This window comes from Haliotis rubra, unplaced genomic scaffold (genome assembly GCF_003918875.1).
Source record: "Haliotis rubra isolate DU_JTF1 unplaced genomic scaffold, ASM391887v1 Scf1713, whole genome shotgun sequence".
Taxonomy (NCBI): domain Eukaryota; kingdom Metazoa; phylum Mollusca; class Gastropoda; order Lepetellida; family Haliotidae; genus Haliotis; species Haliotis rubra.
The window spans coordinates 21,438-39,582 of NW_025765685.1; the positions used below are offsets into that span (position 1 = coordinate 21,438).

Below are 18,145 nucleotides of genomic sequence, written 5' to 3' on the forward strand. Positions count from 1 at the left end.
AACAGTGATTGTGCAACGTTTGATTTGTGTCTAAACTGTGTGCTGTGTGTGATGCCCTTGAAGGGTGATAGTTATTTGACTCAAGCTGAATGGGTGTGAGTGTGTAAACTGTTAGGTTCATGTTATATCTATCTGGTAAAGTTATTATGGCGTTCTTATTCCTTGTTGTGACAATATCTGCTTGAGTAAAGTTGACTAAAACATTACAGTTATCGAATCTAAAGATTCCTCTTGGCTGTTGATAGTATTTAGTCATATGTGAAACTTGTGAAACAGAGTCTACATGCAACAGGTCAATATTGCCAATGTTTAGAGATTTTTAAACTATTTTTTACTATTCATATGCCCTTAATTAGATAAAGGAAAACAACTTTAAAATCTGATGATAGTAGATCATATTTCAGACATGTAGAAAGCAGACTATGAAAGCAAATAGGCCATTACTTAGTACAACTTTAAGAGAGTTAACTTGATTTAATCCTGTATGCCTTTGACCAGGAGAGGGATAATGTCTCCTAAGTCTAATACTAACAGAATAATCTGACATTTAAAAATTGTTGGCTGAATCTTGAACAGGACAATATCTCTTATTTTCAGAGAATCTGTACAATATTAGTATAATACATACAGATTCAACCAGATGAGGGTTAACACCATAAAATTACAATCAATGGAATCTTCTGATTTCATTTTGGCTGCTCATAGCAAATCACACTTCATATTTATGAGCACACTGGGCTGATCTACAGTACTAACTTTAAGAGATTTGTTTAATAGTATTACTTATATTCCCTCAACCAAAAGTGTTTGAAGTGGAACAAGTTTAAAATCTATATTTTAATGGAATTTATTATTTTCTTTTGGGTTCTTATACTTCATACTTATGGGCAAAATCTAAAAGTAGTGGGGCAATATTGCATGTTTTAATTTCCTTGACTACATTTATCACACAATTTCCCTAATCCAAAGCTGGCATAAATTGTTTTCGTTAGTTTGTTGTTTGTTGCTACGCAATATTCTAGCTACATGATATCTGTAAATAACTGAGTTTGTACCAGACAATCCAGTTATTGAGATCATAAGCATCCACACATGCAATCATTGAGACTTGATGCTAGACAGTGACTAAGTCATTGAGCCTGACAACCATATCCACATCAGGTAGCATTGGTTTCTGGGGAAAATTACACACAAAACAGTAAATATGAAGGCATCATTTACCTTGACAGTTTCATCTCAGTAACAATATGTCATCAAAGAAGCTTCAGCTGCTTGGCCTTCTAACACAATGAGCAGATGACCCTTTCAAGCAAATAGTGAAGGGGGGGACAACTCTAACCGCGAATTAGTTCAGCAAATATAAGGTTATTAATGACAATGCATGGAATAACAAGTTCAAGCTGCTATGAAGGGCTCAGTGAATTTCCCATTTATATCAAGCTGACCAGGAAGGGGATTTTCAAAGGAACATTAAAGAAATGTTTTTGGATAATTTCTACACCATCATTTTTCTTCAAAGTTATAACTTTAGCCTTCTGAGATGGGGCACAAACTCTCCCACTTTTTTCATTCTGAAGTAATTATGCCTTGTATGTCTGGTGTCTGTTACAAACAGCTTCCATGTACACAATAATGATGAAAGCTATAAATGATCATTACTGGCAAATCTTATATGGTAATAGCAGTAATATTAACACAACATTACTTGGAGGCTAAACATGTTATAAAAAAGGGAGCCACTAACTGCTTAGGGGGGCCATGTGAACTTTTGGGGATGAGAACTTTAACTGGACCTTTAACTCAGCATTATCAGCGTAGTATTATGTGTGATGGTGATGTTACTGAATACACCCTACCATTATAAATAATAGATCACCACTCTTTTTACAGTGTCATGAATGTGTACATGAACCTGTATATTTTTCGAGTATTTCAAAAGTAATATTTTCTGAAAAGTATGACCAAGCAACATACCAATCTCTTATATACTCTCACAAATGGCATAACACAAATAACTTAGAAGTCTTAAATCCCCAAAACAAACTCTAACTGTTATACTTACATACCCATCAAAAATGGATGTAACATCATTAAAAAAATAATTATGACATAATTTAATTTTCTTTTATTCCCCGTTCTTACTTTAAAAGAAACTATTTACTGTATGCAAAAATGGCTAGGCTGGCCGATATTTAGATACAACTTACTATATTTTTACAAATATTAGCATAATTATTAAACTATAAAACAAAAATCCAATACCATTCACATCATATATTTTCTGGTTCTATTTGTGGGCATACACATATATTGTTAAAAGGAATAATTAGCTATATTTTAAAATATCATTAGATATTGCAAGAAAGTCATATTTCAAGTTGAGTAGTAACCATTTCTGGGAATGAATGAACCGTTATGAATACAAAATGAATGAAAAACACCTGACACCTAAATTCAGCATCCACAACCAGGAACATCACTTATTTTAAGCTAGTAGAGTAATTAGAGTAAAGCGTATGAAAATGAATTCTATTTCGTTTCAGTTTCACGTTTCTACATTTTTTGCGCTGCTATATTTAGCTATTATGGCGGACATCGACTATGGAGCGCTGACATTGGCATTTTTAGCAATCAGTAGTTAAAATAAAGGACACGAGTTGTGCAGCTGATTTTGATCTTAATAATTGTTTGTCGATTAAATACATAGTTGACAGTAGGACGTATAATTCTCCATATTAGTTATCCCAGTTCTGGTCGTATCCCAGTTCTGGTCGCAACAAACGAGAATGAGCCGTATAGAGACCGCCATTTTGATGTATGTAGGATGTAACTGTTTGTACATTTGAATATTTATGGAAAAGGTGTTTTTGTTTTGAACTACATAATTTGTGAGATGTGTTATAGAGATGACAAAACTTTATTTTAACAATGGTGACGTTTCGGTATAGATTCTTATACCTTTTTCAAGCATATATTTGCATATGCTTGAAAACGGTATACGAATCTATACCAAAACCATATATTTTATACCATATATATTCATATGCTTGAAAAAGGTATACGAATCTATACCGAAACGTCGCCATTGTCAAAATAAAGTGAGTGAGTGAGTGAGTTTGGTTTTACGCCGCTTTCAGCAATATTCCAGCAATATCACGGCAGGGGTAAAAAAAAGAAGTTGATCATCCATAAAGTTCATATGTTTGAACACGGTATAAGAATCTATACCGAAACGTCGCCATTGTCAAAAAAAGTTGATCATCCATAAAGTCTTGCCATCTCTATATCCGCTTGATTGCAGCAATTCATGGTTTGCAAATATCAAGTTTGCAAATATCAAATGTAAATAATTGTAGGTGGCGATGGGGTGGTTGGGGTCGGGAGAGTAAACTCACATTAATGAAGACTTCTCAGAACTTCACACTTCACACCTTGAGTAACAAAATATACCGAGTATCACATCTGACCTAATCAGATATAAAATACTAGAGTCGGCAGATGTAAGGGAAATAGATCTATGGTTTGTCTGCTTTGTTGTTTTGAAAAATATGTCTGTGTAACTAAGAGGTCGCTCTGACCCAGCACAGCTGTCAGTGAGAGGAAGGTCGATGGTTGCGGGAACCAGTCTTGAAGTAAGCTGGGCCCCGTCTCGCATATCGCAATATGCGCAAGCTAGAGCGCGCAAAGGGAGCCGGGAACCAGTTTAGTCTTGAAGGGCCTTGTACAAACTCCTCACACTGATCGGCAGATGACTGAAAGGAGTAAACTCTTGACAACGTTAGTACCGGAAGAGGATTCGACACAAAGTAAAGGGAAAGAGACAACGACGCTGTGAAAACATTTACTGTAACAACGATGAAATAACGGAAACAACAAGGGAAAAGCACTTCAATGGGAGCCAAATTCTGACCGTATGTTAATTTACATATAAGGTCTCTCTTAAACCCATAGGTCGCGTTGTTGTCACGTCTGTTGGTCTGATCTCTTCTATGGCTGTTTCTTGATTTTAGTGTTAGTCCCAACAATTAAACGTTAAAATTTCCAAAATATATGGACAAGACTCTTTCATTTCCAACGAAAAAGAACCATTCGGACAACACTGTTTGGAAATGCCTTATCAAGTTTCAGTTGAATTCTCGTTGTTTCAACGTAAACTTGTAAAGACCTTCTTGAATAGCAACTTTAAAACAAATCTTGTTATATTTGAATAATATGTCTTCATTGTTGTTAAGTAAGATACTTTTAGAAAATGCTTGCGTAGACATTGTTACTAACACTGAAGGGGGTAGTGGTCAGCATGAATAATATAGATTAATAGATATGTACCCCAGGTGTGTTTTTGAATGCACAAATATTCTGTAAACAAAGTCAAATTACAAGTAAAACAAGGTACTCTAAATGGCAGACGAGTCCATATTCCTCAACCCAAAACCAGTTCATGTTATAGTTCCTGTTCATCTGATCACAGTGCATCATTAAGAATATGTTACCTAGGTGAGGCACGGTCTACAAAAGTGTATACAGATAGGGTATATGAAGGAAGGTAGAATCTGTAAAGGTGTCAGGTTGACATGCAGCTTACTCTGTTACTGTACCCTTGATAACTCAAATAAAGCAGGAAAACATTGATAATATGCAACAACCTGTTTTTGATCAGAGATTGGAACATGTTGGAATGATACGTAATATGTGTGCATTCAACCAGAAACACCTTTACAAGGATCTATGTTCTTTAGACCCAAGCACTCATCATTGAATGCACTATAGTATCATACCACGCACAAACAGTGGACTTACCTGTATAAGACAACTCAGTTGATAAGGACTTACTTTTCTGGCTGATAAAGGGCTAAAAAGTGTAAGGGAGATAACTCTTCTGTTTGTCAACTTTTTGTGTGTTAAAGTGTGTGAGACTGAGAAACTTTCCCAAATTGTCACAAATATCTCTGCACCATTTTGTCGTTGATATTTTATACACTCTGTTCCTGAGGTAAACACCTGAAAGGGATACCTGTGAACATCCGGGGTTAGACTTGGTCTTTAGCAACCAATGCTGCTTGTAAAGGTGACTAAGGGGATCGGTCGGTCAGGCTTGCTGACTTGGTCGACACATGATCCTATCCCGATTGTGTAGATCGATGCATATGTTGTTGATCACTGGATTGTCTGGGCCACATAGCAAAATTATTATGAAACAACAAACACAACAAATCTGAAAGGGAATATTTGCCCTGCGTTGGTTTTCCTTTGATAACATTGAAATATCTAAATTGATGTGAGAAAGAAATGTGATGTTAGTGCGTTCAAGAAAGCCATCATCTAATTGGCCCAAAGTCCTCTCGTGTCTAATCTGATTGGGCAGTCAATGGGTACAATTAATCAAACACCCGGGTTCGATTCCCCACATATGTACAAAATGTGAAGGACAGTCTCCACGGTGTAGTGGTTAGAGCATCCGCCTGGAGAGCGGAAGGTGGCGGGTTCGAACCCCGGACCACGTCATACCAAAAGACGTTAAAATATGGTACTTGTTGGCCCCTGCCTGGCGCCCGGCATTAATGGGTACAACAAGGACTGGTCGGCTCGGAGTCAGTATAATGTGTCTGAGTAGGGTATTCATGTCTCACTGCGGCATGATATCTCAGTGGGCTAGCACTATAAAACCAGCTTCAGTCTGGGCTAGTACAATCAGCCGCACATACACATACACATGCATGCACATCATCAAATGCGCAAAATATTCTCAAGCACAGCGTTAAACTGAATTTCACCTCACTTCACAAAATGTGAAGCCTATTTCTGGTGTCCCACATTGTGATATTGCTGGAAGATTGCTAAAAGCTAAAAACTAAACTAACTAATCACTCACTCTTCACTCAGAGAGATATTGTATCCAAGTTAAAGGTCTGATTTTAATGAAATTGGCTTTATTTAGAAACGAAAAAGGATGCCTAAAAGACAAAAAATGATGCCATTGTATGTTGTCAAACTGATCCCTTCCCCAGTTGTGATATATTGAGAATAATGGATATATACCCAGTGGACTTATAGTGACAGTTGTCTAATGCTTGAAAGTGAATCCAAAGGAGCAAGAGGAGAAAACGATGAAACTGAGAAGAAATAATCACCTGGGAGCGTGACTATATTTGGAAATTAGAATCATTGTTAGACTCATGAAGATCCGGGTTAGAATTGATCTTCAGTAACCCATGCTTGTTGTAAGAGGCTTGACTAACGGGATCAGCTGATCAGCCTCACTCATGTGGTTGAGACCTCTCATCGCATCCCAGTTGGTAGATTGATGCTCATGCTGTTGATCACTGTATTTCAAGCATAGCATTTCAAGTTGGGGGTCATCTAAAAAAAATAATTTTTTTTAATCTTTAATCTTCGCAAAGACATGAGGGCCTGTGCTTCGGCGTGGCGAGTGAACACTTTAACCACAAGGCTACCCCACACCACCTGACTGGTCCTAACTGGTACAATGAATGTGAGGAAGCATTTCAGGAAGCAAGTTGCTTGGCACACATGAGAGACCCACTACCATACCAGTTTGGGAAAGCAGGATGTAACTTGTGTGCTGCTCTTCTGTGCGTCATGCTGAATTTCAGCCTTTTCCGTCCACGGACCTCCTTGGAACACGCTCAAGAAGATCCAAGTTAGAACCCATGCTTGTCATAACAGGTGACTATCAGGATCGGGTGGTCAGACTCGTTGACATGGTTGACATGTATCAACTTATCTCAGTTGCGTAGTATGATGCTCGTGCTGTTCAGGGTCGGTGGGGTAGCCTACTGGTTAAAGCGTTCGCTTGTCATGCTGAAGACCCGGGGTTCAATTCCTCACATGGCTACAATGTGTCAAGCCCATTTCTGGTGTCCCCTGCCATGATATTGCTGGAATATTGCTCAAAGCAGGGTAAAACCATATTCACTGACTCACACATGCTGTTGATCAGTGGATTGTCTGGTCCAGACTCGATTATTTGCAGACTGCCGCCATATAGCCTGAATATTGCTGAGTCCGATGTTAAACACCAACCAACCGACTAGAATCATTAGAATCACTGTGTTAGACACAGCCATAAGACTCTTAGCCCAAGACAAGTGAAAATCCATGAGGGACTGGTTGTTTTCAAACTCTAGATATCAGTGATCAGATGTGACCAGTATAACCCACCCTTGAGAATACATCCTGAACCGTTCACTCTTAACTATTATATGTTCATTCATCCTGTTCCCTGTACCAGTGAGTGAGTAAGTTTTAATGTCACTTACGGCAATATTCCAGCAACATCACAGCGGGAGATACCAGAAATGGGCTTCACACATTGTACCCATTTGTAAAATAGAACCCAGGTCCTCCATAACAGGATCGGGTGGTCAGGCTCGCTGACTTGGTGTTGACACATGTCATCGGTTCCCAGTTTGCGCAGATCGATGCTCATGCTGTTGATCACTTGATTGTCTGGTCGCCATATAGCCTGAATATTGCTGAGTGCGGTTTAGAACTAAACTCACTCATTCTCTCACTCCTCCACATGACAAGCGAATACTTTAACCACTAGGCTGTCCCACTGTCCCTTACCCTGTGCGAACAATGCATGTTGATATATATCTTGACGTCAGTGTGATATTTTTACCAACAGTATTTAATTTGTTGTGGCCTGATTTTCTTTACCAAAGTCTGCATCATTACTTTTCTTTCAGATCTAAAAATAGCTGTTTGCTACTGTTGTAGGGAGTCACACTTTAAGATGGACGTCCATGTAAGTATCTTTATATTTAGTATATTTTGAGGCCAGACATATTTTTACTGCTTGTAAGACCAGTCCCTCCTGGATTCCGCGATTCCGCGGTTGCAGAATAAATTGCAGAAATTACCTTTTGATGCAGAAAAACGTCTGGTCCGCGGAATTTCATGCAGAATACATGCAGAATGTACCATTTTTCTACTGTGGAATTTACTTATTTTGAATGTTGAATCAAGATTGACCATCAACCGAAACGAAAAGTAGGGGTAGATGTCAAAACTATGATTGGTTACACAAAAATGAACTGAGAAATTTGTTATAACGATATTTTCAAAAAATTCACAAAAAAAGATGACTTTATCATGAGGTAATATTTTCTTCAGCACCAGTCCTTAAAATAATATTATATGAATTTGACACTGCAATTATGTTCACAAAATCGATCTTTTTTGAAGATTGAAATTGCATTATTTTGTGTGTTTTTTTTCTTCAAGTTTTTAACTGTAGAATATTTTGCAGAATCTATTTAAATTTGCCGTGGAATTCTTAGAAATTTGTCACGGAATCCAGGAGGGAATGTCAGACTAGTCACGAAAGAAATGCTTCCAGTCACTGTTGCAGGTGTTTCAGTTTTATCTGAGGCATTGAAACATGACAAATATCATTCAGGGATTTACGTGACACGCAAATGTGCATCCAGTACTCAGAAATGTAGAGAATGGACACAGAAAAACAATTCACTGCGTACAGAGGGACGCACAATATTATTCATTGTACCCACAACACATCTAGGACTTTGCGATGTGTTTGGTTGTTTCTGTCAGAGCAGGTACGTGCATCATTTCATCCATCAGTCCACATGATCAATGATTCATTCCAGGCTCTAAAGAAATTATCAAATGTATACTGTTACTTCACAGGTCCCTGATATTGTATCGGGCCGGCAGTTTCAAATATTTGCAGGCCCTTGTGACCTTCAGTAAATTGTTGAACAGTCATTTTATTGAACTGGAATCTTTTCCATATTTTTTTCTTTATTAACTTTTGGGAATCATCCATGATCCGTCATGTTATGATAACTTACAGCGTCACTTCCTGATATTTCAGCACATTGCGCATAGGAATGTCAACCCCAGTATTTAACAAATAAAAACTTTTCTCTGCACCATAGGCTTCACTAATTGATTTTGTAGAAACTGGGTGGAACTGTGTACAGTGTAGTCTATTTTGTTTTTATTGGTTTGACTTCAACAAAATGGGCCTGCAGATTTCATTCAGGGCATGTAGGTTTTAAAGCCTGCAGGCGGCAACAACCCTGATGGCCAACTGGCAAATTAAAGTATTGCAAACACTGGTGTAGGACCCTTAAAACTAATAAATAGGGGTCTCCGGCACCTGCATGTTTGTGAGTGAATGTAAAACCCTGATCACTATTGATTAATAGAGGGATGGTTAGATCTCTACAATTGTCGGGCTGAGCCGTTGAAGCATCCAGGGTACTAGTGCAGATTTGTCAGTATGTATACCCTGCAGATTGTCGAGGGAGGGCTTGTCCAAAATATCTGGTAACTTTAGATCAAGTAGGTTTTCCTGCAGTGTCTGAATTTCTGATGAAACAGGAGCCATATGGAGAAAGCTCACGTCCAGTAGAGTGCGAGAGACTCCGGAATAACTACATGGATGTGGAGGTTGCAACTGACGACAGTCTTTTGTGTAAGTAGCATGTCTAGGTATAAAAAAACATACAGTGAAAGAGTTTTCTCAGGAAAACATTTTCTCAAAGAAGAATTGCCATGCCCATTCACACACTATTCTGATCAAGTTCAAGAAACATATCTCAACTCGAATGCTGATGTCTTTGCAGCTGTGGAAAACTTTTGAAACAGCCCAGAGAAGGCACTAAATGAAACTGGGGTAAAGTCCCCCTGACATGGTCAGGCCTAAAAAAAAATGTTGTGGTTCCAATTACCCCACCGACCCTTGAATTCTGGTGCCGACCCTAGTTTTTTTACGAGGTATGAATAAAATAAGTTTTCAGATACCATTGTTTTTTCCCGGCACCAACGGACATCGGTCATTCTGATGTCTGAAAGTCAACATGATGGCCACAAGCTTGATTGAATAAACAATTACACATTGATAAATGTGTTATTAGTTAGTACTTTACTTCTAAAAGAAATGTAAACAAAAATTCCTTCCTACCTACCTACCCTAAATTTTAAAGAGGTGTAATCGGAACCACAACATTTTTTTTTATTTGGCCTCAGTAAACTGGTATCAGTGTGGAAGGGCATGATTTTGAAAAATATGTCTTCATGTCAAGTCAAACTTTTTATGTGGAGGCTCAGAACATATCAATCACCCCTCAGTATTACCACAAAATGGTGCTTAATATCTCTTGTCTTATCTGTGTGTGCTGTCAAACTGTCACTAGTGTGTTTGTGTTCCTCAGATTGCGAAGACTGCAACATTGAGTACGAAGGGGACTGTTCAGTACATGGACCTCTCCTCATGGTTACAGATGTCAAGGTACACTCATCTTCATTGTGTTAATAAGTGGACTTCCATAGAGGATCTCATCATATTCAGTGGAATTGCATTTGTGACACAGTCGGAAAAAATATCATTTGTCTACAGAGGTGAAATGTTTATGTCGATGATTCTGCTAACATCTATGTAAAAGATACTTTCATATGGATATATGATTTCTTTAAGAGTCATTTTAGAAGTAGGAAAACCAAGTTCTATGGATAGTCAACTTCCTTATTGCAATGAATGCCACATTTCGGGGGTGGGGGGTTGTTAGGGTAATCAATTTTGTACACATGTACTATGGAGTGCGTCACTGATTTTGTGCTTTTGTGCATGACAAGCAGGGGGGGTGTCTTTGTTCATAAACTTTTGAGGGGTTGTCATTCACATTCACATGCTTCTCCATAAAAGTTCCACCATATTATCTGTCTCTTAGATATATGATGTTATAATCTATTAAAAGAAGGACAAATCATAACCTATCAGATTATCAACTCGTTACACTGCTATACTGAGTCTAACAAATCCTAGTAGAAGGTCAGCTAACCTTTTGGACTGACCAATCAGAACACATCTTACCAAATCGCAAAAGTTAACATTCGCACATACCATTTGAACCTTTACCTAAAAAAATCAAATGATTCCAAATACTATTTTCCGCATGATCGCTCCTGAGTGATACACATGGAAGAAGCAATGATTAAACAGTCGTTGAAAATAGCACTTTTGTCAATGTTCAATATTCTTGCAGAAATGTAAGCCATGTCATTAGAAACCCCTAAGCATATATACTGCAGGTCAAATATCTGTGTTTATTGCGGATTTTCATTTGTTGAGAGATCAGTGTCAGCAACCAGGGAAGAGAAAATCCATAAACTGTTTTAAGTCCCGAGGAACCCTAACAAGTAGTCGTTATCTGATTGGTTAAATATGTTCGGCCGTCTTGTGTTTGATTGGACAGTCATAGGTCGCTCAAAGGTTAGCTGATGCGACCTTCTACGAGGGTTTGTTAGACTCAGTATAGCAGTGTAACGAATAATACTGAGCCTAAGTTTACTTAGACTGAGTGTTTGCTCAAGTTATCAACAGTTGGTTAAGGTCAGTGTTATTCAGCCTCTGGTTTCATTCATCTGACATGATTAGTTTCACATTTTCAACCAATGAGTGTGAAGCTCATTATTAGCATCCATTTTCAATTCTTCAAATATTTCTTTCAAATGTTGATGATTATCCAATACTGATTTGATAGTTACATGCTCTGGTAGTTGACAAGGAACAAATCCTGTAAATTTAATATTCCAGGAAAGACCAGGAAGTGTAGACAGGGCTTGGAAAACTTTGCCTGTTGGTCTTGAGATTGAGGAATCTGGGATTCCAGGAGCTGGTCTTGGAGTTTGGGCATATCAGGACTTTGTGCCACGCACCTGCTTCGGCCCATACGAGGGAGACATCATCACCAGTGAAGAACCTCCTAAACGATCAGGATACAGCTGGCAAGTAAGGTGTTATAGTAACTTATACAGAAAGGTTGTTTCTTGACGGGTGCAATGGCATACCGCTGTATTTGAAGAACATCAGTATTTTCCCTTTGGTTTGGTATACCGTAATGCAATCCAAAAAGTTGGTCTTTTCGGTTTGCCTACCGTTATTTTATTAACCTTTAAAAAAAAAATTCTATTATGTCGAGAAATCGAATCATTTTGTCAAAAATCTATGCATTTCTTTGCTAGACAGCCACTACTTTCAAGGATGTAAGTTCTCGTATACCGAGGTGGACCGAACCGAACCCCTTGTACTGCAATACGTACCGTACTGTGGTAACAGCATACCGTTTCACCCCATTCAATGAGTTTGTCTGACATTCATTGCTGCAATGCTACGTTGAGTTTCACAGTCAAAAGGGTCACTACATGTAGTGTTACAAAGCCTGGTTGGCCCAGTCCTCAAGCACAGGAATTGTTTGTGCAGAGCTGCTTCCCTTGGGTGTGACAGAGACTAGTGACCTTTTGTCAAAAGATTTTGTCGAAGATTCTTACTGGCCATGTTTCTAGCTAAGTTGGGACCATACCCATGCTCAACAAAGAAGGAAACATCTGTGACTGTCCCAGACTATGTTTCTAGCTGCTTTGTATGTTGTTTAAGCCACACTCAGCAATATTCCAGCTATATGGCGGCGTTCTGTAAATAATTGAGCCTGGACCAGACAATCCAGTGATTGCCGTCATGAGCATCGATCTCAACTGGGATTTGATGACATGCATCGACCAACTCAGCAAGTGTGACCACCCGATCCCCTTAGTTGCCTCTTTCACCAAGCATGGGTTACAGAAGACCAATTCTAACTTGTATCTTCATCGGTATGGTCAGTTTGTTAAAGAACTGGACTGACCTTCGGTGTGTGGAAACATGGTGTGTCACACTTGAGTTAAGCCATTTTTGTGGTTTCAGCAAACCAGGAAACATCTAAGACTTGCTTCACTTCTTCCTTATACTTGATACAGAGGCAATAAGCCAGCCCTACTTTGATTCAGATGGATGTTGATAAAAGAAGTAAAATTTTGGGAACATTGTATTTGATTCCAGCAAGTGCTGAGGATATTTTCATAATCATTACCTATCCAAGGTCATTCACTGTACAAATTTGCTGTCTGAAGGTGTGTGAAGCCCATTTCTGGTGTCCCCCACCATGATATTGCTGGAATAATGCTAAAAGCGGCATGAAACTAAACCCACACACCCACACACCCACACACCCTCACAACCACACACCCACCCATTCACTCACTCACTCACTCAAGGTCTGGTAACACTACAATGATTCAGAGAGCTTTTCAGAATTTTTCAGAGGCAAAGGTTATGTAACATTTGCCACTGTCTGCAATGTTATGATAAAATTATTTGTTTTTAACACATATTTTTTCCATTCAGATACATACTAACGGACAACCTTCCCACTTTGTGGATGGCCACAACTGCAGCACGGCCAACTGGATGAGATATGTCAACTGTGCACGTACAGAGGAGGAACAGAATCTGACAACATTTCAATACAAAGGTCATATCTACTACAGAGTGTACAAGGAGATTGGTGTGGGTTCCGAGCTGCTTGTATGGTATGGACACAAGTATGGGAAGGAACTCAGTATTGAGAGACAACTCAAACTACCACAGAGTCAAGGTAACCAGTTCAAGATGTACTGAACAAAATACATGGAGATCATAAAATGTGTTTTGTATGCCTTAAACCTACATTTAAAAGATCCAAAAATATTCTTGGTCCATGACATGTGATCTATAGCATAGTAGTTGAGCACTTACGCAAAGAGTGAGTGAGTATAGTTTTACAACGCTTAAGCAATTTTCCAGCAATATCACACCGGGGGACACTGGAAATGGGCTTTACACATTTTACCCATGCATGACGATCAAACGCTTTAACCACAAGGCTAACCCATCGCCCCCACTTACACAAAGAATAATCTGTTAACGTAGATAGCATGTCAGCACCAGTGATAGCCGTAAATTATGCTCTCAGCAAACTGTCACTCTCACAGACCTGGAGTGTCCTGGATTTAGCTTTGGTCCTGATGGTGGTGAACTTCAAGTCACCTGTGACTGCCTCCGTGGTGTAGTGGTTAGAGCGTCCGCCTGGAGAGTGGAAGGCCGCGGGTTCGATCCCCGGCCACGTCATACCAAAAGACGTTAAAATATGGTACTTTTTGGTCCCTGCCTGGCGCTCGGCATTAATGGGTACAACAAGGACTGGTCAGCTCGGAGTCAGTATAATGTGTCTGGGTGGGGTATTCATGCTTCACTGCGGCATGGTATCTCAGTGGGCTAGCACTATAAAACCAGCTTCAGTCTGGGCTAGTACAAGCAGCCGCACATACACATACACACGCATGCACGTCGTCATATGAGCGAAATATTCTCAAGCACGGTGTTAAACCCAATTTCACCTCACCTCACCTCAAGTCACCTGTGAAATTTTTAAACATAAGGGGTTATTATAAATTAGGTGAGTTTGAAAATGTGTAATTATATTTGTTTTGTTTTGGTCACAATTTAGGTATTAAATTGAGGGCAATGATCAGATTCTTGGGGGAACCAACTGCAAACCTTATGCATATGAATTGCACAAGCATCATGCAAATTATTGAAAAGCATGTGCAAATATCGTGCATGTGAACTGCTGGGTTATGGTGTAAAGTTGTTAAGAATTCGCCAATTTTCACTGAGTTTCATCATTTATTGAACTCATGACAATAATCTTCTCAACATTACGAATTTGTTTTACAATACATCAATTCATGTGTAAAACAGTACCTTTAAACAGTATGGAATATTTTGCAAAAACAGTTGACTGAAGTAAGCGGTTACTTTTATACTGGTAGTGAGTCTAAACTTTTGAAGGGTGGTATATTTTAAAGCTTTCTAGCTATTTATACCATTCTTATGTATTGGTATATATTTTGCAAATCTCTTTCCAGAAAGCTACCCGTGTGACAACTGTGACCTTGGGTTCTCATCCGTGGTGTTCTTGTGGAAACATCTGAAGAAAATGCATAAAGGAAAACTGACAGCTCAGTTGCGGTTCATAGTGAACACTCAGGGCATTAACAGCTCCGACCTTGGAAAGGAAATGGAGAACCAGAACAGTAACCATGGCGACAACAGAACTGAAAGTGTCAGTAGTGCTGGGGGTGATGGGGCATCGATGGTTCCCATGAAACAGAACAACGGTTCCCCTGGAGTCCGGCGCTATCAGTGCGGTCAGTGTGGGAAGGAATTCAAACAATTAAGTCACCTGAAGATGCACATGAAATATCACAGTGGAGTTAAGCCTTTTCCATGTGGGGAGTGCGGGAAAGCGTTTACACAATCCAGCGACCTTCAAAGACACATGTTACTTCACAGCGGAGTGAGACCTTATCCCTGCAGTGAGTGTGATAAGACGTTTACTCGATCAAGTTACTTGCAAAAGCACCTAAGATGTCACATAGGCGTCAAGCCTTATAAGTGTAGCGAGTGTGGGAAAGCATTTGCAGAAACAAGTGATCTGAAGACACACATGAAGAGTCACACTGCTGTCAGGCCTTATCTGTGTGGTGAATGTGGGAAAACGTTTATAACGTCAGGCGACCTGACCTCTCACATGAGGTGTCACAGCGATGTCAAGCCTCATCAGTGTAGTGAATGCGACAAGACATTCACGCGGCCGAGTAACCTTCAAGCACACATGAGTTGTCACAGTGGAGCCAAGCCTTTTGAATGTACTGAGTGCGGAAAGGCGTTTCCATTGTCAAGCTACCTTCAGAAACACATGATGTGTCACTCTGGTATCTGGCCCTATCGATGTACAGTGTGTGGTAAATCGTTTAGACAGTCAGGTAACCTACAGACACACTTAAGGAGCCACACTGGTGTCAAGCCTTTCCCATGTAACGAGTGTGGGAAGGCATTTTCTAAATCCAGCGACCTTCAAAGACACATCAGGTGTCACAATGGAGTCAAGCCTTATCAGTGCAGTGAGTGTGAGAAGGCGTTCACAACATCTGGTGACCTGCAGCGACACATGAGGTGTCACAGTGGTGAAAAGCCATACCAGTGTACTGTATGCGAGAAAACCTTTTCAGAGTCAGGTGGTCTGCAGAAACATTTGAGATGTCACACCGGTATTCGGCCTCATCAGTGCACTGTTTGTGAGAAGGCTTTCACAACGTCAAGTCACCTGCATGTACACATGAGGTGTCATAGTGGAGATCGCCCATATCAGTGTAATCAGTGTGGAAAAGCTTTTACTCAGTCAGGGAACCTGCAGACACACATGCGCTCTCACAGTTGATGTAGTTTAGTTGGGATTTACTGCTGCTGTAGGTGTTGAAGGTCGTAGCATCAGTTTGTCTGCCATGAGACATTAGGGGAAGTGACTCAGGAAGATCTGGTTAGAATTCATCTTCAGGCAACCCATGGGATCGGGTCCACATTTGGTACTTTTCCCAGCTCTTGTGATAATAGTTGACAATAGCCAGTGTAAGTGCATGTTCCCTTCAAACACACGTGGGTCTGTGAAGATCTGTGTTAGAATTGGTCTTCAGCAATCCTTGCTTGTCGTAAGAGGCGACCATATATGGATGGTCAGGCTAAATGACTTGGTGACACATGTCATTGTATCCATACGAGGTCATTGCTCATGCTGTTGATCACTGGATTGTCTGGTCCAGACTTGCTTTTTTACAGACCACCGCCATATAGCTGGAATATTGCTGAGTGTGGTGTTAAACAGCAAACAAACATGACAGGAAACGTTGGTGGGCAGCTAAGTGTTGTAACATGACTTGATGATTCTGTCTTATATGTGTATTTACTTGTGTGCTGTGCAGAGAGAATCCTGACGTGAAGTTTTACAATCTCATTAAAATCAAATCTGTATCTGACACAGCCACCTCTGCTTGTAGATCTGGGAACACGTCTGTAGGAAGGCTGATCAGTTGAACTCTCAAATCAGCATCAATTATTCCAAAACTCTAGGTACAAGTGAGCGCCATATTCAGACAAACACGTCTTATTTCAGTGTCATGAAAATAATGTTAGATATCCTGTCATTTGTGAGCACCGTGGCATCAAAATAGAAAAGATTGGCTGCTTTTTTCATTTGGCAGAGATAAAAATTACTGAGTAAATAGTAAACAGTGGAGATTGGCCACATCAGTGTAATCAGTGTGGAAAAGCTTTTACTCGGTCGGGGAACCTGCAGACATGAGCTGTCATAGCTGATGTAGTGGAGTTGGGATTTACTGTTGGAGTAGTTGGTGAAAGTCTTAGCATCAGATGCCCCTGAAGATCTGGGTTAGGATTGGTCTTCAGTAACCCATGCTTGTCGTAAGATACCACTAACAGGATCGGGTGGTTAGGGTCGCTGACTTGGTTGACACATGTCATCGTATCCCAATTGCGTTGATTGATGCTTATGTTGTTGATCACTTGATTGTCTGGTGCAGACTCCTTGTTTACAGACCCCCGCCATATAGCTGGAATATTGCTGAGTGTGGTGTTAAACAGCAAACCAACCAACCAAGCACAGCTGATGTGGTCGGGATTTACTGTTGCAGTAGGTGTTGAAAGTCATACCTTAACTAGTTTAGAAATCTGAAACCTGGTTGCTTCAGGGACCCGTTCATGGTTTCTTTATTTGGGTGGTTGAAAATTGCTTATGAGAGGTTCTCTGATCTTCACCATGATGCAGACAGACTTGTCAGAGTACAAAATCTGATTTTGACGAAGTTGACGGATTTCAATTTGACTGTTATTCCAACAATGTTGCAGAATCCCCCTTTACATGAATATTCACACTGGGTACATTTATAAATAGTTAATCAATCAGAAATCATGTTTATTATTGTTCTTGTGTGGTTATGGTACACGTCAACAATGTTTTTTCATCAGGCCCATTACAAGTTATCCATTTAGAAATATTTTGATGTGGGGTTTGGTACAATAAATATGATATGTCAGTATACATTATATACTTGTCTCCTTATCTTTTATGCTGTCAGACTTGTGAAGATCCGGGGTAGTAGTCTCCAATAACCCATGCTTGTCGTAAGAGGCGAGTTACAGGATGGGATGGTTAGGCTCGCTGGCTTGGTTGACACATATCATCGGTTCCCAATTGATCGATTGAGCCATGCTGCTGATCACGAGATTGTCTGGTCCAGACTCAATTTATTTACAGACTGCCGCCATATAGCTGGAATATTGCTGATCGCGGTGTTATGCAACAAACAAAAGCTCGTTATTCGTGGCAGTTGAAGGCCTTCTTTTATCATGTCATCTACACAGGGGCGGTGGGGTAGCCTT

At 39.8% G+C, this 18,145-nt stretch overlaps 1 protein-coding gene across 1 annotated transcript; it reads left to right on the forward strand.

The window, feature by feature from the left end:
• The first annotated feature begins 3,770 nt into the window (after positions 1-3,770).
• LOC124272664 (zinc finger protein 883-like) lies at positions 3,771-17,218 on the forward strand. The gene is made up of 7 exons (XM_046707847.1): positions 3,771-3,911; positions 7,710-7,768; positions 9,373-9,466; positions 10,206-10,282; positions 11,588-11,782; positions 13,214-13,463; positions 14,776-17,218. The coding sequence occupies exons 2-7, from the start codon at positions 7,757-7,759 to the stop codon at positions 16,128-16,130; spliced, it is 1,983 nt and encodes a 660-aa protein (XP_046563803.1). The 5' UTR covers positions 3,771-3,911; positions 7,710-7,756; the 3' UTR covers positions 16,131-17,218.
• The last annotated feature ends 927 nt before the right edge of the window (positions 17,219-18,145 follow it).

Excerpts from the sequence above, each read along its gene's own strand:
- LOC124272664 (XM_046707847.1), top strand. Across the intron at positions 9,467-10,205 it reads AACTGACGACAGTCTTTTGT|ATTGCGAAGACTGCAACATT; the intron begins GTAAGTAGCATG and ends TGTGTTCCTCAG. Across the intron at positions 13,464-14,775 it reads CAAACTACCACAGAGTCAAG|AAAGCTACCCGTGTGACAAC; the intron begins GTAACCAGTTCA and ends ATCTCTTTCCAG.